The sequence below is a fragment of the Salmo salar genome, chromosome ssa19, assembly GCF_905237065.1.
Source record: "Salmo salar chromosome ssa19, Ssal_v3.1, whole genome shotgun sequence".
NCBI classification, from domain to species: Eukaryota; Metazoa; Chordata; class Actinopteri; order Salmoniformes; family Salmonidae; genus Salmo; species Salmo salar.
Window position 1 is genome coordinate 55,802,221 of NC_059460.1, and position 26,388 is coordinate 55,828,608.

General features: G+C 41.8%; 1 protein-coding gene across 1 annotated transcript in view; it reads right to left on the reverse strand.

Annotated features, from left to right (window-relative positions):
- Positions 1-43: 43 nt before the first annotated feature.
- LOC106579262 (angiotensin-converting enzyme) overlaps positions 44-26,388 on the reverse strand; it is a 38,341-nt gene continuing 11,996 nt past the window's right edge. Inside the window, exons 4-25 of the mRNA XM_014159018.2 lie at positions 26,062-26,205; positions 25,738-25,929; positions 24,978-25,075; positions 24,515-24,684; positions 24,177-24,400; positions 22,834-22,978; positions 22,602-22,700; positions 22,269-22,391; positions 21,798-22,009; positions 20,732-20,868; positions 20,329-20,487; positions 20,015-20,102; positions 16,642-16,785; positions 16,239-16,430; positions 15,831-15,928; positions 15,554-15,726; positions 15,064-15,287; positions 14,650-14,794; positions 14,419-14,517; positions 13,988-14,110; positions 13,563-13,747; positions 44-633 (exon numbers count right to left, since the gene is read on the reverse strand). Of these exons, the coding sequence (XP_014014493.2) occupies positions 407-633; positions 13,563-13,747; positions 13,988-14,110; positions 14,419-14,517; positions 14,650-14,794; positions 15,064-15,287; positions 15,554-15,726; positions 15,831-15,928; positions 16,239-16,430; positions 16,642-16,785; positions 20,015-20,102; positions 20,329-20,487; positions 20,732-20,868; positions 21,798-22,009; positions 22,269-22,391; positions 22,602-22,700; positions 22,834-22,978; positions 24,177-24,400; positions 24,515-24,684; positions 24,978-25,075; positions 25,738-25,929; positions 26,062-26,205 (3,401 nt within the window). The 3' untranslated portion in view covers positions 44-406. The remainder of the gene's footprint in view (positions 634-13,562; positions 13,748-13,987; positions 14,111-14,418; positions 14,518-14,649; positions 14,795-15,063; positions 15,288-15,553; positions 15,727-15,830; positions 15,929-16,238; positions 16,431-16,641; positions 16,786-20,014; positions 20,103-20,328; positions 20,488-20,731; positions 20,869-21,797; positions 22,010-22,268; positions 22,392-22,601; positions 22,701-22,833; positions 22,979-24,176; positions 24,401-24,514; positions 24,685-24,977; positions 25,076-25,737; positions 25,930-26,061; positions 26,206-26,388) is intronic.

Genomic DNA, 26,388 nt, shown 5'->3' on the forward strand with positions numbered 1-26,388 from the left:
TTATCTTGCCACACAGACCCTCATTGACCAATGAATACAGAGCAAATGGACATTTCTCTTTATTCTCGAAAGACAAAGTATTGAATGATAAAATTGAATATTTCCAAAAACAATGCATACACAATGAATGACTTTACAAACAATCAGTTGAAACATTTGTTCCCCAGGCTCAGTGTTTCAACTATTACAAATAAATTACAAAACTGTTAGATTCTTTGTTCTTTGCATAGTAAAAATTATTTTGATTCCAAATTTATACAATAAATATACAAGACATCCAACATAGGGGAGAAGCAGACCAAAATAATAAACAAAACCAATCAAGATGCATGGTACAAACAAACACTGATGATGACACTGCTGTTACGGGGAAGGTGATCTTCCCATTAGAGTAATACTTGCAGCCTTACTTCAGCTCCAGCTCAGATGAGGTCAGATCTCTTCGTTTTGATTTCTTGTTCTTGTAGCCCAGGAGGATGGTGGCCACTAGGAGCACCAGGCCCAGGACCAGTAGGACCCACTGGCCTGCTGCAGCCGCTGCACCATCCAGACTCATGCCCAGAAAGTTCACTTTACCATTATCTAGAACTGGGATTGGGGTTGGGGCTGAGGGGGATGTTTCTGAGCCGTCACCTGGAAACACACACAGAGGTGAGTGATGCGAATCAGAAGACGTACTCTTATCCTGTTTCAATCTAGTACTAGGCTTAAATGAAGGAACAAGAGACGGAATGCAATATGACATTTTATGAAATAGTTTACTGATGACAGTCTGGGAGAAGGTGTTCCAATGACGAGCCTTAAAAGGAAAGATTAACCCATTTTGAATGTTATATCGTATTTGAGCATCTCTGAGTGATGTTCAATTGATTTCCAGGGTCATTTCATGTTTATCTGTGTATCTGAGCTATTCGCTATTCAAGCAGGCAGCGATACAGCAGTTATGACGAGTTTTGCGTCACATGAAAATTACCCCAGGAATGATAGAACATCGCTCTGAGATGAATAAATATTATATAACATAAAAAATGGGTTAATCTTTCATTTAAAAAAGGAAGACTCAACGATATGACATAGATGCGGAACAAAATAGCGTAGTGGGTACATTTTCCCGCAACTAAGACCGTTGAAGCGTGAGGCTCAATTTCTCTGCTGTTTGGTGTCCTGGCTACCACGCTGTGATCAGCATGAAGCGAACCCGTGCACATGCACAGCTCCTGTGTGTAAGTCTTGTATCTCGCTCATCTCAATATCTGCGGTGCTGCTCTCGGCGACGTCATTTCGCTGAGTCTACCTTTAAGGTTATTATAGCTGGTGGAGGGTTGTTGTTAACTTTTGTTGTAACACGCAACTTGTGTACGTTTGACATATAAATGCATCCCAAGATTTATGCCCATTGGTTGAGAGAGAGGAAGGTGATGATTGCATGTGTGTACCCATAGGTTAAACAACAAGCATAAGGAATATGCATTATTGTGCCGTGCTCATAGTCTAAAAGTTAAATGGGGGAATGACATTCCACACATGGCAAAGGAGAAACGAGAACATGAAACAAGACCTATGCTGATGATACCTTTGTATACATTCCCACTATGCCCGTAGAATAGGAAACAATGTGAATGACGTTGTACTTACTGGATAAAGTTAAAGAGCATTCAGCATTCAGCCTTACTGATTGAAAATTCGGAAACTACACTTAACAAAAATATACAACGCAACATGCAATCATTTCAAAGATTTTACTGAGTTGCAGTTCATAAGGAAATCAGTCAACTCAAATAAATAAATTGGATCCTAATCTGTGGATTTTACATGTCTGGGAATACAGATATGCATCTGTTGGTCACAGATACCTTAAATAAAAGGTAGGGGTGTCGATCAGAAAACCAGTCAGTATCTGGTGTGACCACCATTTCCTGTCGTACACTTCGATACAGAGCATCCCAAACATGCTCAATGGGTGACATGTCTGGTGAGTATGCAGGCTATGGAAGAACTGGGACATTTTCAGCTTCCAGGAATTGTGTACAGATCTTTGCGACATGGAGCTGGGCATTATCATGCTGAAACGAGGTGATAGTGGCAGATGAATGGCACAACAATGGGCCTCAGGATCTCGTCACGGTATCTCTGTGCATTCAAACTGCCACCAATAAAATGCAATTATGGTCTTTGTTCGTAGCTTATGCCTGCCTATACTATAACCCCACCTCCACCATGGGGCACTCTATTCACAACATTAACATCAGCAAACCGCTCACCCACATGACGCCATACACGTGGTCTGCAGTTGTGAGGCCGGTTGGACATTGGAGGCGGCTTATGGTAGAGAAATGAACATTCAATTCTCTGGCAACAGCTCTGGTGGATATTCCTGCAGTCAGCATGCAAATTGCACGCTCCCTCAAAACTTGAGACATCTGTGGCATTGTGTTGTGTAACAAAACTGCACATTTTAGAGTGGCCTTTTATTGGCACCAGCACAAGGTGAACCTGTGTAATGATCATGCCGTTTAAGGTTCTTGATATTTCACACCTGTCAGGTGTATGGATTATCTTGGCAAAGGACAAAAACTCACTAACAGGGATGTAAACAAATTTGTGCACAAAATTTGAGAGAAATAAGCTTTTTGTACGTATGGAAAATTTCTGGGATGTTTTATTTCAGCTCATAAAACATGGGACTAACACTTTATATTTTTGTTCAGTGTACATTACTTTTCAAGATTGCTTGTGACAAAACTGAGAACATTGAGACCAAGTCTTAATCTCAGAAAAACGTGGTTAATGTATAATTAGAAAGGAAAGTTTCTTATCCTTTCCGTCATTTCATCTTTGTTCAGTCAGTGTGGTCAGAGAACAGAGGTCTCTTCTGCGCTCCCCCTCTTTTCTGAAATTCCATTTTCCCCTCTATCGTGTTCTTTTCCCGTCTTTTCGACATCCCAGTCCATCTCTCTCCATTGTTTTCTCCAACTACAGGATTTCTCTCCTTCGAGTCCTGTCTCCTCGCTCTATCTAATCTCAAACTCCTCCTTTCAGCAGGAACTCATCATGAAGGATTGGAGGTATTGATTTCATTGCTAGGAGCCTCTAAACCCACTAAAAACAATGCTTCAGCCCTGACAACAGTTGTTTCTCTGCAGAGGGATTGGTTTCAGCTTAAGTACATTGGAATTTTAGTGGCTCTAATCATTGACCTATAAAAGAACTGGAGACAGCGTCAAAGATGGCTGACTGTTGTTTTCAACGTAATCTACTCAAATTCGCATACGCCGTTTCGTGGTGGCTGCCATCTGCTTTACAGAGCCCATAACGCTTGCGCACTTGCACTTAGTGTGCACTGGAGGTTAGCATGAGCAGCGATGATGTCATCACATTTTCCAAAAACACGGCAGACATCATGTCAGAAGGTGAGTGTAGCTGGTGCATGAAGTCAGACGCAGGAGAGCAAAAATGAGTGAGCAATGTACTTTACTCAAAAAATAAAAAAGGCACAAGGTAACAAATACACTTGACCAAATACAAACGGTAAATATTACGCACGGGTGAACTCAGCACCCGTTGGAAAACCAGCCATCATGAACCGAAATGAACATTGAAACAATCACACTCAAAACGTGGGGGAAACAGAGGGTTAAATACATGAACATGTAATTGGGGAATGAAAACCAGGTGTGTAGAAAACAAAGACAAAACCAATGGAAAATGAAAGGTGGATCATCGATGGCTAGAAGACCGGTGACGTCGACCGCCGCCCGAACAAGGAGAGGGACCGACTTCAGCAGAAGTCGTGACTCATCAGTTGAATATAAAATGTTAATATCTTCGGCTATGAGTAAAATATCATTAAAAAAATAAAATAAACGGCCCCAGCACAATGGTGATAACGAAAGGGTATTTTTAGGAATGTTCTAATTGGACTTCTCTATGGGGCTGGGCTGTCTATGGGAATTGTCTTTTTTTTTGGATCGACTTCAGCTAAACTGCAGTACTGAAATACTGGCCTCTGGGTACATTGGAAAGGGTGCTATTGGAAAAAATATTTAAGGAAATGTGTACTTCCATCTTGTTATCATAATGCAAATATTGAGCTTTATGTTCTTCTGGCTTTGGTCCCAAAACTGTCCAAAGTCGGCTGAACTGCTACTCTGATGAAGTGTCATTAAAAATAAGACGCTACAAGGCCTTAGTATTTTGTCACCCAACACACATCTCCAAGTCATCAAATCGTCAAGCTTAACTACTAAGCTATGACTTGTAATTTAGTACTTCAGTTAAATTAATGAACCCTAAAAAGTGTCATCAGGGGTCCATTTTGACCCCTAGAGGTTAAACAATGTCCTAATTTCGAAAAACTTTGATCCTTTGGAAATGTTAGGAGTTTGTCAAGCAACTATTTACCAACAATAAAACAATGTTTATTTATCTATTTTACCTTTATTTAACTAGGCAAGTCAGTTAAGAACACATTTTTATTTTCAATGACAGCAGAACTGCCTTGTTCAGGGGCAGAATTACAGATTTTTACCTTGTCAGCTCGGGGATTCAATCTTGCAACCTTGCGTTTAGTAGTCCAATGCTCTAACCGCTAGGCTACCTAACCACTAGGCTACCTGAATACTGTGGTAAGATGGAGAAATTAAATATACAGTGCAGTCGGAAAAGATTCATTCCCCTTCTCTTTTTCCAAATTTCGTTACGTTACAGTCTTACTCTAAAATTGATTAAATAATATTGTTCTTAATCACTCTACACACAACACCCCATAATGACAAAGTGAAAACAGGTTTTTAGAAATGTTTGCAAATGTATTAAAAATAAAAAACTGAAATACCTTATTTACATAAGTATTCAGACCCTTTGTTATGAGACTCGAAATTGAGCTCAGGTGCATCCTGTTGATCATCCTTGAAATGTTTCTACAACTTGATTGGAGTCCAGCTGTGGTAAATTTAATTGATTGGACAGGATTTGGAAAGGCACACACCTGTCTATATAAGGTCCCACAGTTGACAGTGCATGTCAGAGGCACATGACAGCCGGCTTGGAGTTTACCAAAAGGCACCTAATGGACTCAGACCATGAGAAACAAAATTCTCTGGTCTGATGAAACCAAGATTAAACTCTTTGGCCTGAATAACAAGCGTCACGTCTGGAGGAAACCTGGCACCATCCCTACGGTGAAGCATGGTGGTGGCAGCATCATGTTGTGGGGATGTTTTTCAGCAGCAGGGACTGGGAGACTAGTCAGGGTCGAGGGAAAGATAAATGGAGCAAAGTACAGAGAGATCGTTGATGAAAACCTGCTCCAGAGCGCTCAGGACCTCAGCCTGGGGCGAAAGCTCACCTTCCAACAGGACAACGACCCTAAGCACACAGCCAAGACAACGTAGGAGTGGCTTCGGGACAACTTTCTGAATGTCCTTCAGTGGACCTGCCAGAGCCCAGACTTGAATATTTTTGAAGAGACCTGAAAATAGCTGTGCAGCAGCGCTCCCCATCAAACCAGACAGAGCTTCAGAGCTGCAGAGTAGAATGGGAGAAACTCCCCAAATACAGGTGTGCCAAGCTTGTAGCGTCATTCCCAAGAAGACTCAAGTTTGTAATTGCTGCCAAAGGTGCTTCAACAAAGTACTGAGGAAAGGGTCTGAATACTTACATAAATATATTTCAGTTTTGTATTTTTAATACATTTACAAACATTTCTAAAAACCTGTTTTTGCTTTGTCATAATGGGTTATTGTGTGTAGATTGATGCACTGTATAATCTCTCTTTAGTATACTATTGGTGCACGCTAGTATGAAAATGTGCTGAAAATGTGGAATCAATAGTCAACTGTACAAAATTTGGCACAAAGTACAGTTGAAGTCAGACATTTACATACACTTAGGTTGGAGTCATTAAAACTTGTTTTTCAACAACTCCACAAATGTCTTGTTAACAAACTATAGTTTTGGCAAGTCATGACACAAGTCATTTTTCCAACAATTCTTTACAGACAAATTATTTCACTGTATCACAATTCCAGTGGGTCACAATTCCAGTGGCTTCTGATAGGCTAATTGAAATCATTTGAGTCAATTGGAGGTGTACCTGTGGATGTATTTCAAGGCCTACCTTCAAACTCAGTGACTCTTTGCTTGACATCATGGGAAAATCAAAAGAAATCAACCAAGACCTCAGAAAAACAAATCTAGACCTCCACAAGTCTGGTTCATCCTTGGGAGCAATTTCCAAACTCCTGAAGGTACAAAGATCGTACTTTTTGGAGAAATGTCCTCTGGTCTGATGAAACAAAAATAGAACTGCTTGGCCATAATGACCATCGTTAAGTTAAGTGGAGGAAAAAGGGGGAAGCTTGCAGCCGAACAACACCATCCTAACCGTGAATCACGGGGGTGGCAGCATCACTTTGTGGGGGTGCTTTGCTTCAGGAGGACCTGGTGCACTTCACAAAATAGATGGCATCATGAGGAGGAAAATTATGTGGATATATTGAAGCAACATCAAGACATCAGTCAGGAAGTTAAAGCTTGGTCGCAAATGGGTCTTCCAAATCGACAATGACCCCCAAGCATACTTCCAAAGTTGTGGCAAAATGGCTTAAGGACAACAAAGTCAAGGTATTAGGGGGCCATCACAAAGCCCTGACCTCAATCCTATAGAAAATCTGTGGGCAGAACTGAAAAAGCACGTGCGCACAAGGAGGCCTACAAACCCGACTCAGTTACACCAGCTCTGTCAGGAGGAATGGGCCAAAATTAACCCAACTTATTGTGGATACTTGTGGAAGGCTACCCGAAACGTTTGACCCAAGTTAAACCATTTAAAGGCAATGCTACCAAATACTAATTGAGTGAATGTAAACTTCTGACCCACTGGGAATGTGATGAAAGAAATAAAAGCTGAAATAAATCATTCTATCTTCTATTATTCTGACATTTCACATTCTTAAAATAAAGTGGTGATCCTAACTGACCTAAGGCAGGGAATTTTTACTAGGATTAAATGTCAGGAATTGTGAAAAACTGAGTTTAAATGTATTTGGCTAAGGTGTATGTAAACTTCTAACTTCAACTGTAGATGTATGTACCCTGAAAAGATATGGACCAACCCCAGTTATGGCCCCTGGGGGGGGCGTGGCAGCCACTATAAGTACAAAAGTTTACCTCTCAGCTACAGATATTCCTGTTAGCTATTGGAACCTCAGGAAAAGCTAGACTACAATAGCTTGTTGTACACTTCAAGCATTTGATTTACTACTACTAGCCTATCCAGGAGAGATTCCAGTAGTGTGGGAGTGATGAGTAGGCAGAACGCACGGTGAGCTTTCCTGAATAACTGGACATGCCACATGTGAGCATATTGGTGGCAGCATTTATTATAGGACGACTTGGGAGACTGATGATCTGGTGAACTGTCGAGAACAGACACGCAACTGATCCAAATAGTTGCGTAATCAGACCTAGGCTGTATGCCGTTTCCGCATGAAACATGCATTCAAAAAGAGGACGTTCGAGCGGTTATTCAAATTAGCCTAGTACATCACTGCAGTTTACAGTCTAGACAACAAATGTACTCACTTGATAACAATGTTGTAGCCTAGGTACAATAAATGGTATTGTCTAAAAATGTAGGACTATTCAATAGAAGAGCTTTGCGTGCCTGGGGACAGCAGAGATCTGCATGGAGGAATGCAGATTTCATAATCTGTTAACTTTTGTTTCTTGCTCTTTGACAGGTGAAATATTTATAGCCCTAATATTTAGCTAATGAATGGCCTAATAACTAGCAAATATTTAGCTTGATATTTTGGCCACACATCTCTATCTTCTCTCTTCCGGCTGTTCAATAGGCTATAGGCCACGTAAGCATAGGCCAAATGAACTGTTGGGGAAAGTTGAGGATAGAGAGTGCGTTTGTGTGATCACTGGCGTTTGGCGGTGATGATGACATTGTGGTACTGATGCATTACAAATGGTTGCCCTGGACAGCCATAGAGATGATGAGCACAGTGAAAAAGAAGATCCAAATGAATTCACAACTATAAGAAAAAATGGTAATCACTTGCAAACCACTTGAGCAATAAGGCAAGCAATGGCATGCTGTAAAATATGCGCAGGCTAAACAGCAGGCGTTTGTCGTTGAAATGTTGCATTTAAATATACGTTTCTACGTATATTATTTTTCAGTACACGTAGGCCACATGGAAGTAGCCTATTATTTTCACTTATCACTATGAAAATGCACTCACCCTGAAAGCTCTGTTTACAGTTTATTTCCGGTGGGCAGTATTATGACATGATGAAAGTATTTTCCAATAACAAGGACGCGAGGAGGCAGCAGGGTAAGTTTAGGCTATTTACTAGATTGTGCAGGTAGAAAACATGTCAGCAGGTGACTTTGAACTGCAACACCCACAGTGCACGCATGCTATATAGGGGAGTGCGCTTAACGTGCCCGTCACCACTATACCTAATACACAACAAGTATGTATATTCATATATGCATGTATGTACAGTATGCATATGTGTGTATACAGTACCAGTCAAAAGTTTGGACACACCTACTCATTGTAAGGTTCAGTATTTATTTTCTTAGTCAACCTTGTGTCCTGTTTCATTGTGTTCTTGAACGTAGCCCTGTCTTTCATTTTTGTTCTTTGTAATGAATACTCAGGGAGAAAAAGGTGTAGATTCACGCACAGAGCGCGGCAGGTGTTTAGGAATCACGGTCACAGGCAGGCAATGGTCATACACAGGTAGGCAGACAGGCAGGTGAATCAAAACTAGGACTGAAGGCTATAACTGGTTTTCACAAACGAGCTTGGAAAAGGCTTAGTAGAGTCAAAACTAACAATACTTCACAAAGACACAAACAGAATGATCTGGACTAAATAAGGAGCTGATGAGACCAGGTTAGTAACTAACACAGGTGAAATCAATGAACAAAAATGAAAGACAGGGCTACGTTCAAGAACACAAAGAAACAGGGCTATGTTCAAGAACACAACAAAAGAGAACACAAGGTTGACTAGGAAAATAAATACAGAACCTTACTCGTTCCAGGGTTTTTCTTTATTTTTACTATTTTCTACATTGTAGAATAGTGAAGACATCAAAACTATGAAATAACACATATGAAATAATGTAGTAACAAACAAAAAAGTGTTAAACTTCACCCTGAAGGCCTGGTTTCTTCAAAGTAGCCACCCTTTGCCTTGACAGCTTTGCACCCGCTTGGCATTTTCTCAACCAGCTTCATGAGGTAGTCACCTGGAATTCATTTCAATTAACCAGCGTGCCTTGTTAAATGACAGTCCATTATTTTAAGAAATGAAGGTCAGTCAATACGGAACATTTCTTGAACTTTGAAAGTTTCTTCAAGTGCAGTCGCCATCAAGCATTATGATGAAACTGGCTCTCATGAGGACCCCCACAGGAAAGGAAGACCCAGAGTTACTTCTGCTGCAGAGGATAAGTTCATTAGAGTTAACTGCACCTCAGATTGCAGCCCAAATAAACGCTTCAGAGTTCAAGTAACAGACATATCTCAACATCAACTGTTCAGAGGAGACTGTGTGTATCAGGCCTACATGGTTGAATTGCTGCAAATAAACCACTACTAAAGGACACCAATAATAAGAAGAGACTTGCTTGGGCCAAGAAACACGAGCAATGGACGTTAGACCGGAGGAAATCTATCCTTTGGTCTGTTGAGTCCAAATGTGACATTTTTGGTTCCAATCGCCGTGTCTTTGTGAGACGCAACGTAGATGAACGGATGATTTCCACATGTGTGGTTCCCACCGTGAAGCATGGAGGAGGAGGTGTGATGGTGCTTTGCTGGTGACACTGTCAGTGATGTATTTAGAATTCAAGGCATACTTAACCAGCATGGCTACCACAGCATTCTTCAGGGATACAAAATCCCATCTGGTTTGTGCTTAGTGTGACTATCATTTGTTTTTCAACAGGACAATGACCCAAAATACACCTTCAGGCTGTGTAAGGTTTGTGCTATTTGACCAAGGAGAGTGATGGAGTGCTACATCAGAATACCTGGCCTCCACAATCACCTGACCTCAACCCAATTGAGATGGTTTGGGATGAGTTGGACCGCAGAGTGAAGGAAAAGCAGCCAACAAGTGCTCAGCATATGTGGGAACTCCTTCAAGACTGTTGGAAAAGCATTCCTCATGAAGCTGATTGAGAGAATGCCAAGAGTTTGCAAAGCTGTAGTCAAGGCAAAGGGTGGCTACTTTGAAGAATCTAAAATATATTTAGATTTGTTTAAAACTTTTTTGTTTACTACATGATTCCATATGTGTTATTTTCATAGTTTTGATGTTTTCACTATTATTCTACAATGTAGAAAATAGTCAAAATTAAGGAAAACACTACTCATTCAAGGGTTATGGTCAGTACAGACCACAGAATGGCGACCTGCCAAACACTAATGGAACTTCTTGACAGATTTTTTGTTGTTGCATGGGCCTCTTTACCCAGCTGCGCATCAGCCAAGAGTTCAGAATACTGCGGTATTCACTGTGCCGCGAAAGTCCGCACATATCTTGAAGCTACCATCCTTCTTGGCCACAGGCACAATTGGTATAGCCCACAAAAGGCTGTGTTCACACAGGCAGCCCAATCTAGATTTTTTACCACTAATTGGTCTTTTGACCAATCACATCAGCTCTTTAAACATCAGATCTGATTGGTTAAAAGACCAATTAGTGAAAAAAGATCAGAATTGGGCTGCCAATCTAAATGCAGGCTTAGAGTACTCCACTGGCTTATAAACCCCCTGAGCCACCAGTTTATCCAGAGCCTCATCGATCTTCAGCTGGAGAGTGAAGGGTACTGGGTATGTTTAAAAAAAAGAAAACTTAGGTGACACCTTAGGGTCGATGCCTATGGACACAGGGACCCCCTGCCCCTGGAAAGCTTCTTATTCCTCCTTTCTACTCAAATCCAAAACGTTTTGCATGTGATAAACCCCTGTGACCTCGATGGCCAAGGCTCAAACCAGTCAGGGCCCAGTAAACTGGCACCTGAGCCCTGGATGACGAACAGGGGTAGCCTTCTGTGGTTGCCTCGATAGCTCACGTCCACAAAAATCCTACCCCGCACCTCTAACTGGACCTGTGATCATTGCCTTAACACTTCATTGTCTTGCAAAAGGTCTGGTGGCTCATCAGGCCACAATGCATGGTAAGTTTCTTCACTAATCAGTGAACATCTAGAGCCTGGGTCAGTCCTCCATTACATGCTCCAGACACTGTTGGAGAAGGACCGGGCCTTCAGGGTGAATGAAGTAGGCTGTGAAGATGGCATTTTATTGCATTTAATGCATCTTATACCTTTTTCAAATGTGATTGTTACTTGTATTTTATTTGGGTCCAAAACAGTTTCATTATTCAAACCATTCCATATGTATACCACAGGAGGTTGGTGGCAGATTAATTGGGGAGGATGGGCTCATAGTAACACCTGGAACGGCGTAAATTGAATGGTTTTGAACTCAAACATGGTTTCCATGTTTGATACCATTCACTCCATTCCAGCCATTATTGTGAACTTTCCTCAGCAGCCTCCTGTGATGTATACATTTACCATCAACTTCATCCTCAACAGTCAGTAGTTTGTCTTGTCAATTTCAGTGTGTTCAGGTGTGTTGGCCATTGCTAGTAATTGGCCATAGCTGATCTTAATTGGTTTGTGTCTTGAAAGGTGGTCTGTTTTGAACAGTGGGAAAATAAATGCTTGGAAGAGGTAGACATGCTATATACTCTGCAGGAAAGGTTTTTGTTATTTTAATTAAGCTTTTAGCATGGCCTGTGTTTTAACCTCTTTAAACCCATCTGTTCTATAAGCCTAAAATATTTATTAAATTCTGACAATCTTCATCAGTCCAGTTATTTGAACATCTTGATGTGCACGGGGTATGGCCAGCTCTGTCACATAGGTGGGCATCATCATAACTCTTTGCAGTAGGGAGGTCCGCACTCAGCAGCACAGCTCCATTTATTTTCACCATTATCAATTTCATTAGCCTCAAAACATTCCAGCCTTTCAACGTACTCCTCCCAGGAGCTATTCTTTTCATCAGCAAACTCCGCCATGATCGCGACGATAGAGGAAACTCCACTTTGGCATTTTACTCATGAATCTTCTACCATTCTAGTCTGTATCCACTTTGTCGCCAGTATTCTGTACGTGACATGAAAGTACAATCCAATAACGAGGAAGCAGCATGGTAAGTCTAGGTGATTTTCTAGATTGCAAACGTGACTGCCATGTCGGCAGGTGACTGAACATCAACACCCACGTTGTGTGTACTCCTTAACGTGCCTATCAACACTACATTTAATCCTTAAGAGTCTGATTCACCCGTCTGCCAATCTAAGTAACAGAAAACAATCCCCATCAAAATCTGTCAGTTTAAGATAAGGCGGATGCACCATGAAAAAAGTAATCTCTGTCAGCATTCTGCATCTGTGGTGGTAGATGATAGATCTATAGCGGTGGTTGTCAGACCATTAGACATCCCGAAAATCAGTCTTCTCACAAACGTCTGTAGCGTCCAAATGGTTTGGCCTACACACTAATATGACCCCTCCATGGAACGATGACTCCAACACGTCACGGGACTCGTCTGAGGGTAACCCATACAAATGAATGGAAGTATGGAGGTAGTTGTGCCAACAAAAATAAGGGGTGAAATGTGTCAAATCAAAATGATTTCCTGAACTTTCTTATCTGGCCATGTTACATTTTTGGGGGAGAATACCTAAAATTGTAAATCAAATGATTCATGGCATGACCATCTTAAAGCAAATCCATATGTTAGCTTAGTAGACCCCCCCCCCCCCCCCCAAAAAAGAAATACCAACTGATGCGTTGATCAGCTGATTGACAGGTGTACTGTAGAACGATAAACTTTTCTCTAGTGTGGATGCTCGCCAACGTGTATAGTTTATCGTCCTTGCTGTGGATGGCCCTTAACACAATTGATTGTGTGAGACAAATTTACAACGAACTTGACATTCCGAACAATCGCGCACTTTACCTAACGCTCCACCCACTATTCATTTGAATCAGTAAAAAGTAACCTAACGTAGCAGGTATAAAAGAAACACCTGAAACTGTTGGGGGAATTTTTTTAGAGAGATTCTCTTCTGCACTGTTCAACCAATCCAGTAAATGTGGAGGAGGAGTTAAGATGGAGTGTCGCCTTGTTAACGTCCAAAAGCAGAAGTCACATTACAAGCGCTCTTTCCATTTCCCCAGAAAACTGGATGCATCCATTTGGGTCCAGCCCCACTGAGGGTGGGTAAAACGAGACGTGCACTTCATGATAGGTCTAAAACCATTCGTCATAATTACGAGCTGTATTTCATTTAATTCAATAATTTTGGGGGGTAATTTAAACTTTTAAATGGGCTAAAAATACATAGTTTAAGTGTCATAGCAACAACAAATTCAGTCGCCAAATTTTATTTAACCATTTTATTTGGATAAAGGAGGTACGGTAGGGCAGGCCTGGCTATCAGACTTACTTGGTGGTTTCCAGTCATATTCAGGCCAGCCTCTGACCTCGCCATTCTTGTTGTTCTCTGCCTCCAGCCAATCAGTGAGAGGTTTGAAGTACTGTACCAGTGGCTTGGCGGACATGGTAGGCTCTCCAGTGATCATAGCCATCGCTTCAGGCCAGGGCTTACTAAAACCCAGCTTCATCACGTCACTGCAAAACACAGGAAATGGATGAAACAGTCATTCCAAGAGTATCAGAAAGACCGACTATTTTTCTACAGTCAAACAAATGTTTCAGATGCAAAAGTTTATATACACTATACAACACTTCCGCATATCTTAACGACAACTTCTAACACATTTACATAAACGACATCTATCACATTAAAAAGATTGACAGTGCTTGTCATGGCGATAGAATGCTACTCGTTTGAGGGTGTTCATTACTGACCCTAGAAGTTTCCCTGCCTCTTTGGAGCGATAGATATCACATTGGTGGAGAGGGCCTACATGTCCGGTGGCGTCACACAGAGCCTGATGAAACTGGAACTGGATGATGAAGCTCACGAAGTACCTGATAGGAAGACACTCCGTCACATGACGTTCCCACTGCATCCCACATACAAAACGCTCTGTTTTTATGAATGCCATCTAAATCTATTGATCGACACGATGAGAATATCGGTAAACCCAACGTAGGCCCACTTGTGTTTTTATGAACAAGACAGAAAAGTGATCAAATGAAAGTTGGTGGTTTACAGTTGAATGCTTGATTCACTGTTTTCTGTATGTGCGTTGCGCCACTGATTTCATCAAACGTTCCTTTAGCTTCCTCCCTAAGAGATGTATCCTAGTTAGAGTAATAAACCTCAGACAACGCACCTGACATAGGGCACATTAGCAGGGATGTGGAACTTTGCACCTGGGTCAAAGTCCTGCTCAGTGCGGGCCACAGGTGGACACAAGCCCTGGTACTTCATTCTGGAAGGGACAGACCGTACAAAGAAATAGTATTTTTGTTACTTTTACATAGATGAGATAGTGAATAACCCCCTTCTCCATCCTCCCTTAAAAGTATTTTTATTTTTCCATTTTTATTTTGTAGCAGTCTACCTCATGTTCCACCATTCCTTGTTGTACTCCTCTTGAGAGATGCGTCCATCAAACACTTTCCACCTCCACTGGTCCATCAAGTAACCGAAGGGCAGGAAGGCAATTTTGTCCAGGGCGATGCTCATGAGGTAATTGATCATACTCTCTGGAAATGAACAGATACATTCATGTTTAGAGTGGATAGTGCAATCACAATATAGCTAGTTAATTTATGTTCATCACACAGATTGCTTTAAAATAAAATGTTTTGTTAATGCTATGGCTGAAGCTGCACTGTCACCACATAACCCTTTTTTTCTGGTTGGCAGAAGGTCTTAGTAGTGAATTGAAATTGTCAAAGGGTTAGTTATTTTCCTCATTTATGAGAGCGAAAAACCTGGCTAGAGTCAAAACATTTCATTAGTATGCGCTCACCTGGGTTGTCCTCCACCACATCCAGTAAACCAATCTCCTTTAGATGCTTGGGAGTGGCGACGGACAGGGCCAGCACATCACCAATGGCCTCGTGGAAGCCTGGGTTGGCGCCGTCGCGGAAGGAAATAGGTTGGTCCTTGTACTGCAGGAAGTACTGCACATGACCCATCTCATGGTGCACGGTGATGAGGTCATCCATGGTTATCACGGTGCACTGTTTGATCCTGGAAATGAAGGATAAGAATTCATCATTTTAATGGTCAAAAGGGGCTGTGATCTTTGTTTTTCATGGGGAATGCTAACACATCTTGAAAGGTGAAAAACAAAGACTATGGGTGGGGGGTAGCTTGGGTGGTACTCAAACCTGCAACCAAGTACATGTCAGTTCCAATAGCCAAGTTATTAGACCAAAAGTTCCAAAGCTCTTAACAAGGTTTCTGGCATTGTAATGTTCTAAGGAAGCCACAGACTCTACGTCCCTCCAAAGTACCTGACGTCGTTGCGGTTGTAGAAGTCCCAGGCGGAGGCATGGCATACCACGTTGCGTCCATCATTGGGTTTCTCTAGCATGGACTTGGCCCAGAACTCTGGAGGCATGGGCAATAGCCCCAGAGAAGTGAAGAAGTTGTCTGACTCTTGGAACATCCTGGTGGCATTCCAGCCCTGTGGAGAAAACCCCAAAAAGGTTTCCCTGGTCCGGTCACATGGAAACTCCATAATATACAGCCCTTAAACAGAAAAACCTGCAGTGGTGACAGTCTTCTTACCTTGGCTATCATGGCTGGTGTGGCGTCTACTTGTGTGGCATCGGGGTACGGAATGGCCAAGTCCATGATGCCAGACCAGGTCTGCGCCCACATGTTGCCTGATAGGACAAGAGAAACATGGCTGTGCTGTTTTATCCATAACTGAACAAAATGTTAAACAGATAAGCTACTGTATATTCCAGCCTTGCACCACCGACAGAGCTCAAACCAGTGGATTTAGATTCAAAGCCAGGTCAATCACTAGCCTGTCACACACACTGTCACGTGCAATGCTTCTAAAAGCAAACGAAATCCAGATGATTCCCCAAAAAACATCCACAAAACAGCAGAACATCAATGGTCATACATAATGTAAAAGGAGTTTTGGCCTTTGGTGCTGAAATCCATGCTGAATTCTGACAGTCTCACCTAGAAGATGGGCAGGGATGGGTCCCTTCAGGTTGATGTGTTTGCCTCCATACTTCCTGTAGAGAGACCTGCGCACATAGGCGTGCACATTGAGATAGAGGGGCTCCAGCTCCTTCCACAGACGCTCCAGATCCTCTTCAAAGGAGGGGGTCTCGTACAGGGAGCGCCAGAACGCCCCATTGTCAGAGTGTCCTACAGTATGAACAGACAGCATTAGGGTGAGGGGGAATTCAGTGCCAGAATAGCACACAAGTAATTAGCAGAAACTGACAAGGCTTCCCCCATCACCTATTTTATTTGTGTTTGCACTTGAAACCTGCCCTCACCAATTAGAAGACAGATGCTGGCAGTTGGGAAGTTGAAATGTCTTTAGGAATGGGTCTGTTATTTTTGAAGACCTTACCGTTAAGAGCGGCAGCTTTGTTGGCCAGTTGCACATATCTCTTGTAGTCCTGTCGCAGTTCTCTGCCAGAGGCATTTCTCCAGCCCTGCCAGGCGAACAACAGCTCATTGTAGTCTCTGGACTCAGCCATGATCTTCTGGAGGTCTGAAACCAGAGATGGAGTCAAGACCAGGGACCGGTTTCCCAAAAGCATCTTAAGACTAAGTTTATCGTAAGAACCTTCATAGGAGCATCATTAAATCTCAGAGCTGTTTCCCAAAACCCTCGTTATTACACTTGCACTTAAACACTTGTAGAACAGTGTCATTAGATACATTTTTGCCCTTCTATGTCATTTTATACAGAGAAGATCTCCATAAAAAATAAAATCAAGTTGTTTCTGTCTCTCTGTGACCGCTGATAACTTCAGAAGTTGACTACAAATACAAAGTTGCCAATGTCTTTGCAATTGTTACAAACAAGTGAAGAATACAATTATGCTTCAAATAAAAACAGATGACTGCATTATACACTGTGTGTATAGAAAACATTAAGAACATGACTGACCAGGTGAAAGCCATTATCCCTTATTGATGTCAATTGTTAAATCCACTTCAAATCAGTGTAGATGAAGGGGAGATTTTTAAGCCTTGAGACAATTGAGAATGTGTGCCATTCAGAGGGTGAATGGGCAAGGCAAAAAAAGTGACTTTGAACGGGGTATGGTAGTAGGTGCCAGGCGCACCGGTTTGTGTCAAGTACTGAAACGCTGCTTGGTTTTCCACGCTCAATAGTTTCCTGTGTGCATCAAGATTTGTCCACCACCCAAAGGACATCCAGCCAATTTGACACAACTGTGAAGCATTGGAGTCAATATGGGCCAGCATCCCTGTGGAATGCTTGACACCTTGTAGAGTCCATGACGAATTGAGGCTGTTCTGACGGGCAAAAGGGGGGGGGGGGGGGGGGACTGCAACTCAATATTAGGAAGGCGTTCCTAATGTTTGGTATGCTCAGTATTTCAATCATATTGAAATCAATTTCATGTTCATTCAATTGAGTTCTATTTTGCTAATGGTAGGCTCAAATGTTTTGCCTCAATACATTTCATGGTGTAACGTGCTCAATGATGTGCCATATCTACGATTTTAGTGTGTTATTATAGGGTAGGATATGCATTAGGCTAGAATAAGCTATTTGCAGCCATGTAGGTGATAATATACAGTTGAAGTCGGAAGTTTACATACACCTTAGCCAAATACATTTTAAAACTCAGTTTCACAATTCCTGACATTTAATCCTAGTAAAAATTCCCTGTTTTAGGTCAGTTAAGATCACCCCTTTTATTTTAAGAATGAGAAATGTCAGAATAATAGTGATTTATTTCAGCTTTTATTTCTTTCATCACATTCCCAGTGGCTCAGAAGTTTACATACACTCAATTAGTATTTGGTAGCATTGCCTTTAAATTGTTTAACTTGGGTCAAACGTTTCAGGTCGCCTTCCACAAGCTTTCCACAATAAGTTGAGTGAATTTTGACCCATTCCTCCTGACAGAGCTGGTGTAACTGAGTCGGGTTTGCAGGCCTCATTGCTCGCACTCGCTTTTTCAGTTCTGCCCACAAATTTTCTGTAGGATTGAGGTCAGGGCTTTGATGGCCACTCCAATACCTTGACTTTGTTGTCCTTAAGCCATTTTACCACAACTTTGGAAGTATGCTTGTGGTCAATGTCCATTTGGAAGACCCATTTGCGACCAAGCTTTAACTTCCTGACTGATGTCTTGATGTTGCTTCAATATACCCACATAATTTTCCTACCTCATGTTGCCATCTATTTTGTGAAGTGCACCAGTCCCTCCTGCAGCAAAGCACCCCCACAACATGATGCTGCCAGCCCCGTGCTTCACGGTTGGGATGGTGTTCTTTGGCTTGCAAGCCTCCCCCTTTTTCCTCCAAACATAATGATGGTCATTATGGCCAAGCAGTTCTATTTTTGTTTCATCAGACAAGAGGACATTTCTCCAAAAAGTACGATCTTTGTCCACATGTGCAGTTGCAAACCATAGTCTGGCTTTTTTTATGACGGTTTTGGAGCAGTGGCTTCTTCCTTGCTGAGCGGCCTTTCAGGTTATGTCGATATAGGACTCGTTTTATTGTGGATATAGATACTTTTGTACCCGTTTCCTCCATCATCTTCACAAGGTCCTTTTGCTGTTGTTCTGGGATTGATTTGCACTTTTCGCACCAAAGTAAGTTAATCTCTAGGAGACAGAACGCATCTCCTTCCTGAGCGGTATGACGGCTGCGTGGTCCCATGGTGTTTATACTTGCCTACTATTGTTTGTACAGATGAACGTGGTATCTTCAGGCATTTGGAAATTGCTCCCAAGCATGAACCAGACTTGTGGAGGTCAACAATTTTCTTTCTGGGGTCTTGGCTGATTTCTTTTGTTTTTCCCATGATGTCAAGCAAAGAGGCACTGAGTTTGAAGGTAGGCCTTGAAATACATCCACAGGTACACCTCCAGTTAACTCAAATGATGTCAATTAGCCTATCAGAAGCTTCTAAAGCCATGACATCATTTTCTGGAATTTCCCAAGCTGTTTAAAGGCACAGTCAACTTAGTGTGTGTAAACTTCTGACCCACTGGAATTGTGATACAGTGAAATAATCTGTCTGTAAACAATTGTTGGAACAATTACTTGTCATGCACAAAGTAGATGTCCTAACTGACTTGCCTAAACTATAGTTTGTTAACAAATTTGTGTAGTCGTTGAAAAATGTGTATGTACATTTTAGTCATTTAGCAGACGGATCCTATCAATATCAACACATGCCCTAACGACGCACTTAAAGAACGTTCTATCTGCGTGGTGTTTTGCGAAACGCATGTTTCATCTTCGGCCATTGTAAGAACAATGCATCGTTAAAACACTCATAAGCCTGCGTTCCATCGCTAAAGGGAAACCAGGCCCAGAACTCTCGAGACCCAAACCAAGACCAGACCCAGACCAAAACCCAACCTCTTGAGACCCAGAACCAGTGTATCAAGACCATGACGAGACCAATAAATGTAAAAGAACAAAATATATATATATATTTTTTTATGTAAAAGAACAATATAAACTATGGTTTTGTCTGAGACCAAGACCCAGTGTATTAGGACCCAGACCAGGACCGCAAGATCAAGACTCCATCTCTGATTGAAATCCCCTGGGAAAGTGGAATTCCTTACGAGTTAGTCATGTCACCTCTTTTGTCAACTTTTTCTCCAGATGATAGTATTTTATATATATATATATATATATATATATATATATGATGTAATTTTTTTTTTTTTTAAAACACTGAACCAGGCATGGGATTGGGCAAATATATTGTGTGATCTTACCTGGGTCCAGTGGATGGCAGGTCCCATTGGCTCTGCACACCTCAGCCACACTGTACTTGGTCTCCATGTTGGCCAGCAAATTGTTGTACTAAGCGAAAAACAATGACCAACGGCATAAGAACTTGCAACTGCCCAATGCGGATTCAAGTTTTGTTAATAGGCCTACTTATTAAATTGCTTTAGAATAATTTCATTAAACATTGAGGTCAATATAATGTGTGATTTAAAAAAAAAAATGTTGCTCTTGATTTAGTGTGTGAATAGGGGATCATTTGAAGGTCTTGGGTCAATAAAAGCATTCAGCTAATTCTTACCTCTTTCAGTTCCTCGTCGGGAAGTCCGGCCCTTTCAATGTCACCGAGTTTATTCAAGATACGCTTCACGGCCTCATCCTGGAAGTCTGTGGTGTCATACTTGCGGGCCTCCTTTCCGTAGGTCAGTGTGTGGTTAGACATGTCCAAATTCTTCTGCAGCTGGAGACAGAGTAAACAACACACTCGTCAAAATTGGTTTGTCCAAGCGCAAGAAATGTGCCAGAAAAGGTGCAGGTTGAGCCGTAGAATCAAGTGTGTTAGTGGTGGGCTAGAACAAAAGCCTGCTCATCCTGTAGCTCCTCCGAACCATGTTTCAGAAATACTGAGAGCAATTTGTGGGTTAGTTGCCTATGTGTACAGTATAAATGAAAGCTGCTCCATTCAGACACCAGACAACTGTTACCATGTTCTGCCTGTTCTTCTCATTGATATCAGTGTTGTAGGCCCACGATGCCTCAATGTAGGCATTCCAGACCACTTCCGCAGTGCTGTTGTACTCCTCCAGGAAATTCTTCGCCTGCACCTCATCTGCAATCATGTCTGGGTATAGAGAGAAAGGTACAAGTAAAGTAGAATCGCTTCCGTAGCTCAAGCTACATGGCTATGTGACCGTGGCCCGATTCAAACTTAAGCGAGTATAGCTTGAATTTGTATGCAAGTTCATCTTTCAATGTCACCATACACAATTTAAGAGAGAAGTAAATATATTTGTATTGATTTTCCCATGATTCAATGCACATTGTAACAATGAGAGTTCTAAATGCAATGTCCAAACAAGGGAAAAAATACCCATCACTAATAACTACAATAATCATCATGTTCGGGGCGGCAGGATAGCCTAGTGGTTAGAGCGTTGGACTAGTAACTGAAAGGTTGCAAGATTGAATCCCCGAGCTGACAAGGTACAAATCTGTCGTTCTGCCCCTGAACAAGGCTCTGTTCCTAGGCCGTCATTGAAAATAAGAATTTGTTCTTAACTGACTTGCCTAGTTAAATAAAAGGTCCAAAAAAATAAAAATACAATCATTAATAATAACGATTACAACAATCACAATAATAATTGCAGTCTACAATTTCATCAAATGTAAGTGGAATCAATCAACAAAGACATTCTTGACCAACAACCAAAGTGTTCATATTATAATTATATAGATTTTTGTAACACCATAATTAGTCAGAAAAGGAACATAATGAAAAATAAAATGAATTCATAAGTATAAATAAACGAAAGATTAACGTACAAAAGGAACAAAAATTCAGAGATTTAAGACAGGTTTTCCTAAATTTGTCCTGCAATCTTCTAAGCGGAATTTGATATTTTCTTGTTTAAAGTGGATACATTTTTTTATCCATTTGCCAAGTAGGGGGACAGACTTTCAATGCAAAAGAACCATGTTGAAAATGATTGAAATATCCATTATTTTATTGAAATATCATCCTCCTTCGGTTAAACCTATTTACTGGCTCACCAATATCCTCGGGGTAGCCCTCTGGTATGGGTGGAACCCAGTTAAAGTCAGGCCAGCCCAAGGTCTCATGCATTGCTGCATTCTGTTCCTCCAACCATGTGATGATGGGACCAAAGTATTCCATCAGGGAGCTGGCGTCAATCTTGTTTGTCCCGACGGCTTCCTGGAGCACCTGTTCCCAGGGCTTGGATTCTCCGGATTTAAGGACTGTCCTGTAAGTCAGACGCACTTATAGTAAATTGGGCATGACACATTTCCCTAACTTTGTATGGTTTAGCTTTAGCAAGTCTAGGGACAATGCTCTATGATTGATTCAGGTAGGGGGAAAATATCACACAGTTCAAATTACGGTCTAAAATGTGAAAAACGATAAACGTATTTCAACAGGGTCATTAAGATATTCAATGGTCATCTTTTGTGTCTCATCGCCTCACTTGATCAGGTAACACCATAGTGTAACAGTATACATACTCTAACATTTTTCCCGCCTCCTTGGACTGGTAGATGTCACATGTGTGCAGGGGTCCTGTCTGATTGGCTGCCTGACACAGCTTATTGTGGAACTGGAACTGCAGAATGAAGCTCACAAAGTACCTGCAGGAGAGAAAACGACACAGTTAATCAAACATGTTGTCAATTTGATGGCGTTTGAGGATCGATTTTTGTATTAATGTGTATTTGTAATATTAATAGTCCCTCAGTGGTTTTTATTGTGTATGTTGAGAAATGACTATCCATCGTCCATAATAATACTGCTGTATATGGATCTGAGGAAAAAAGTGAGATGGTTTGAAAGAATTCTACCTGATGTATGGGGTGTTTCCTGGAATGTGATATTTCGCTCCAGCGTCCATGTGCTCCTCTGTGCGTTTGGTGGGAGGACATATACCCTGGTATTTTGTCCTTGAAAAGTGAACAAGGGAAGGCAAATTGACAGTGTTTTCTGAAACAGTGCATTTTATATAATGAAACTATTATTTTGGATATAAACAATTTCCCTCCACAAACTCATGTTAAATATTTTCGTGCCACTCACCTGAGGTGCCACCAGTCTGCGTTGTATCGCTCTGGGGGGGTGCGCCCACTAAACACACTCCATCTCCACTGGTCAATGAGATAGCCAAAGGGAAGGAAGGCCATCTTCTCCAAAGCCATCTTCAGCAGGTAGTTGATGTCACTCTCTACAATAAACAAGCCAATTAAATCACACACAAAAGAATAACCACAACAATAAGTAACTAAGTACCTTAGTCACTAACATGCTGACCAAACCGGATCCGCGCGTGCGTGCACCATTTTGTTCACCCACACCAGAAGCGTTCAGGACACTCAGGTTGAAATATCAAAACAAGCTCTGAACCAATTATATTCATTTGGGGACAGGTCAAAAACCACTAAACATTTATGGCAATTTAGCTAGCTAGCTTGCTGTTGCTAGCTAATTTGTCCCGGTATATAAACGTTGGGTTGTTATTTTACCTGAAATGCACAAGGTTGACAGTGTTTTTACTCCGATAATTAATCCACAGATAAAACGGTAAACCGAATTAGTTTCTCATCATCTCTCCTTCCTTCAGGCTTTTTTTCTTCTTTGGACTTCATATGGCGGCTGGCAACCAACTTTACAGCATTACTACAACCGAACGGAATTCCTCTTTCAATCACCCACGTGGGTATATGTTCCTAAAAACCAATGAGGAGATGGGAGAGGTCGGACTTGCAGCGCATTGAGCGTCACAAATAGAACCAATTTCTATTTTACGGCCTGACCATGCCGAAGGTCGCGAGCAGTGTGGGTGCAATGATTGAATAACATGTATGTGTCCATTTATTTTGCAACACGAGCGGTGTGGTCAGCATGTAAGTAACTAACTCAGTTACGTAATAACTTACTTAGGCTACTTACTTTCTTACTACTTACTCATGAATTTTCTTACTTTCCTAATGTGAGAGAGAAATGATGCACTTACCTGATGTTTGATATTAATAGTTAACAGATAGTAAGACATTTCTGTGCTACTAATGCTGTGTTTTGATGGTCTCCACTCTAGCTCCCTGCAGCTAGTCTGGGCGTATAAGAACCAGGATTCCTCTGTAAGGTCAGGCTCGAGAGTGTTGGGTCGACCAGCCTCATTATTGCAGAGCACTCATTCCATTCACGTGTGTGTGTGTGTGTGTGGTGTGACCGGCTTCTTTTTAATACGTTTTGAATAAAGTCATATCCTGATAGGGGATTGCCCTTGTCTCTCCTCATTATTAATAAGAATTTCTGTGTAAAATGTACTTACTTGGAAACACTGTACTTACTAACCACAAAAGGAAATTGTTTTATGGATTGTATATACTTCAAAACCCGGCAGCAAATAAATTGGAGCATACCGTTGTCATTGGTCGCGTTAGACAATAGGCCGATGCTGGACAGATGCTTAGGTGTGGACACAGAGAGGGACATGACATCACCAATGGCCTCGTGGAAGCCTGGGTTAGCACCGCGGCGGAAGCTTATAGGTTGTTCCTTGTACTGCAGGTAATATTCAACATGGCCCATCTCGTGGTGCACTGTGAAAAGCTGCTGCATGTTGACTGTGGTGCACTGTTTGATCCTGAATGTAAGGAAACATCACATATGAAGACACCGGAACCTTCTTTCGCATCCCCTCCCTCTCTTTTCTCCACTCCTTGAGTTCATTTCCATAACTACATTTCCACTTGCTCACCTGAAGTCCTTTCTATTGTAGAAGTCCCAGGCAGATGCATGACACACCACCTCCCGACCTTCTGGCTTCTCCAACATAGACTTGTCCCAGAAATCTTGGGGCATTTTGATGAGGCCGAGGGAGGTGAAAAACTCCTCAGCCACCCGGAACATGTGAGTAGCATTCCAGTTCTATGAGGGAAATCGTTGTATTTCAGGTATATACGGCCAAGCTAATGTTAACAGACTTCCAATGGACGAACTTTGACTTACCTGAGTTAAAGTGATTAGGAATAATTTGGTAAAAGTGATTTCAACTAGGCTAGATAAGTTTGGGCTTTTATTTTTAACAAACACTGAGTTTTTGGATGTAGTTTTTTGCTATACAGTAATGTAATTCCTTAACTTTCAACTCACAATTTCTCACTGTTCTACATGTAAACGGATCTACAGTAATAACAAAATCTCAAATTTCACCAGCTTACTTTGGCCACCATTTCATCGGTCACGTCCACATTGGGTTTGCCGGGGAAGGGGATCATCATGCCATAGATGTTATTCCAGGTTTGCGACCACATGTTTCCTGAGGAAATGAAGCCCAGGCACTTAGCATTAGCCAGAGGCTTGATAAATCTACTGGTTGAGCCTTCCTATTCAGACACTGAGCAAATACAGCTAATGCATTATAGATAGCAGCGGGGTTTCCTGGTGCATGTTTATGTTTGTCATGAATTTTGCCCTGGAGGCAGAACTGAGATTTCCGCTAGATGGGCCAGCTGCAAAGTAAAAATTGTCTGTAAAAAATTGCTTTTTGGTCTTCACTTTAGGTTAGGGTTAGCACTAGCAGTGTGGTTAAGGTTAGGGTTAGGCATTAGGGTTAGCAGTGTGGTTAAGGTTAGGTTTAAAAATCTGATTTTATGACTTTGTGGCTGTGCCAGCTAGTGACCACTCTGCAGAGCTGCCTCCAGGGCAAGATTCATGACAATAAATGCCAACCTGCTTTCCTAACACCGTCCCTTGATCAGGAAACCTCGGGGCCCGTTCTAAACTACTGAGTGGCTGACAGTAACGTATATTATAGGGCCCAGGTCAGGGTCAAGTAATAATGAAAAACTCAGGGCCCTAGCTAAAGCGAATGCTAAGCTACGATGGACTGAGTTAAAGTTTGAAAAATGGCTGATAAATCAGTGACTGGACATCGTGCATTGGCTATAAGTTAACACAGACATTTAAAGGTAAACTCACCTAGCAGGTGAGCAGGGATAGGTCCTTTAAGATTGATGTATTTCGGTCCGTAATGGTCGTAGAGCTTGCGGCGCACAAAGGCGTGAAGATTCTGGTAGAGCGGCTGCACCTGTTTGTAAATAGCCTCCAGGTCATTCTCAAAAGTCTTTGACTCGTACCACGAACGCCAGTATGCTCCAGTGTCATCGAAACCTATAGAGGACATAAACATTATGGTTATCTCCTCTCTTTCACTACAGCTATGGCCATAACTTACAATACCTGTGAAATACTGTATGTTAGAAATAGTGACACACATATGTAAGGTGAACGGGACATTCTTACCATCAGTTTTATAGGCCTTGTTGCTAAGCTCCACAAACTTTGGATACTCTGCCCTGAGTGGCACACCCGATGCATTGTGCCAACCCTCCCAAGCATACAGCAGTGTCTTGTAGCTCCGTGAGTTGGCCATGATCTCTGTCAGCTCTGTGGAGCCAAAGTCAGACGCCCTCAGTTACAGAATACAGAAACTGCTAGAGCACATAGGGGACTACTGGTTTTCCAGGTGCGTTACAGATACATCTTCTAAGAGATCAGCCTTGAGTTATGATGACGCAACAGCGGCAGAGTGGCCAAAAAACAACACATATGCCTTCAGAAAGTATTCAC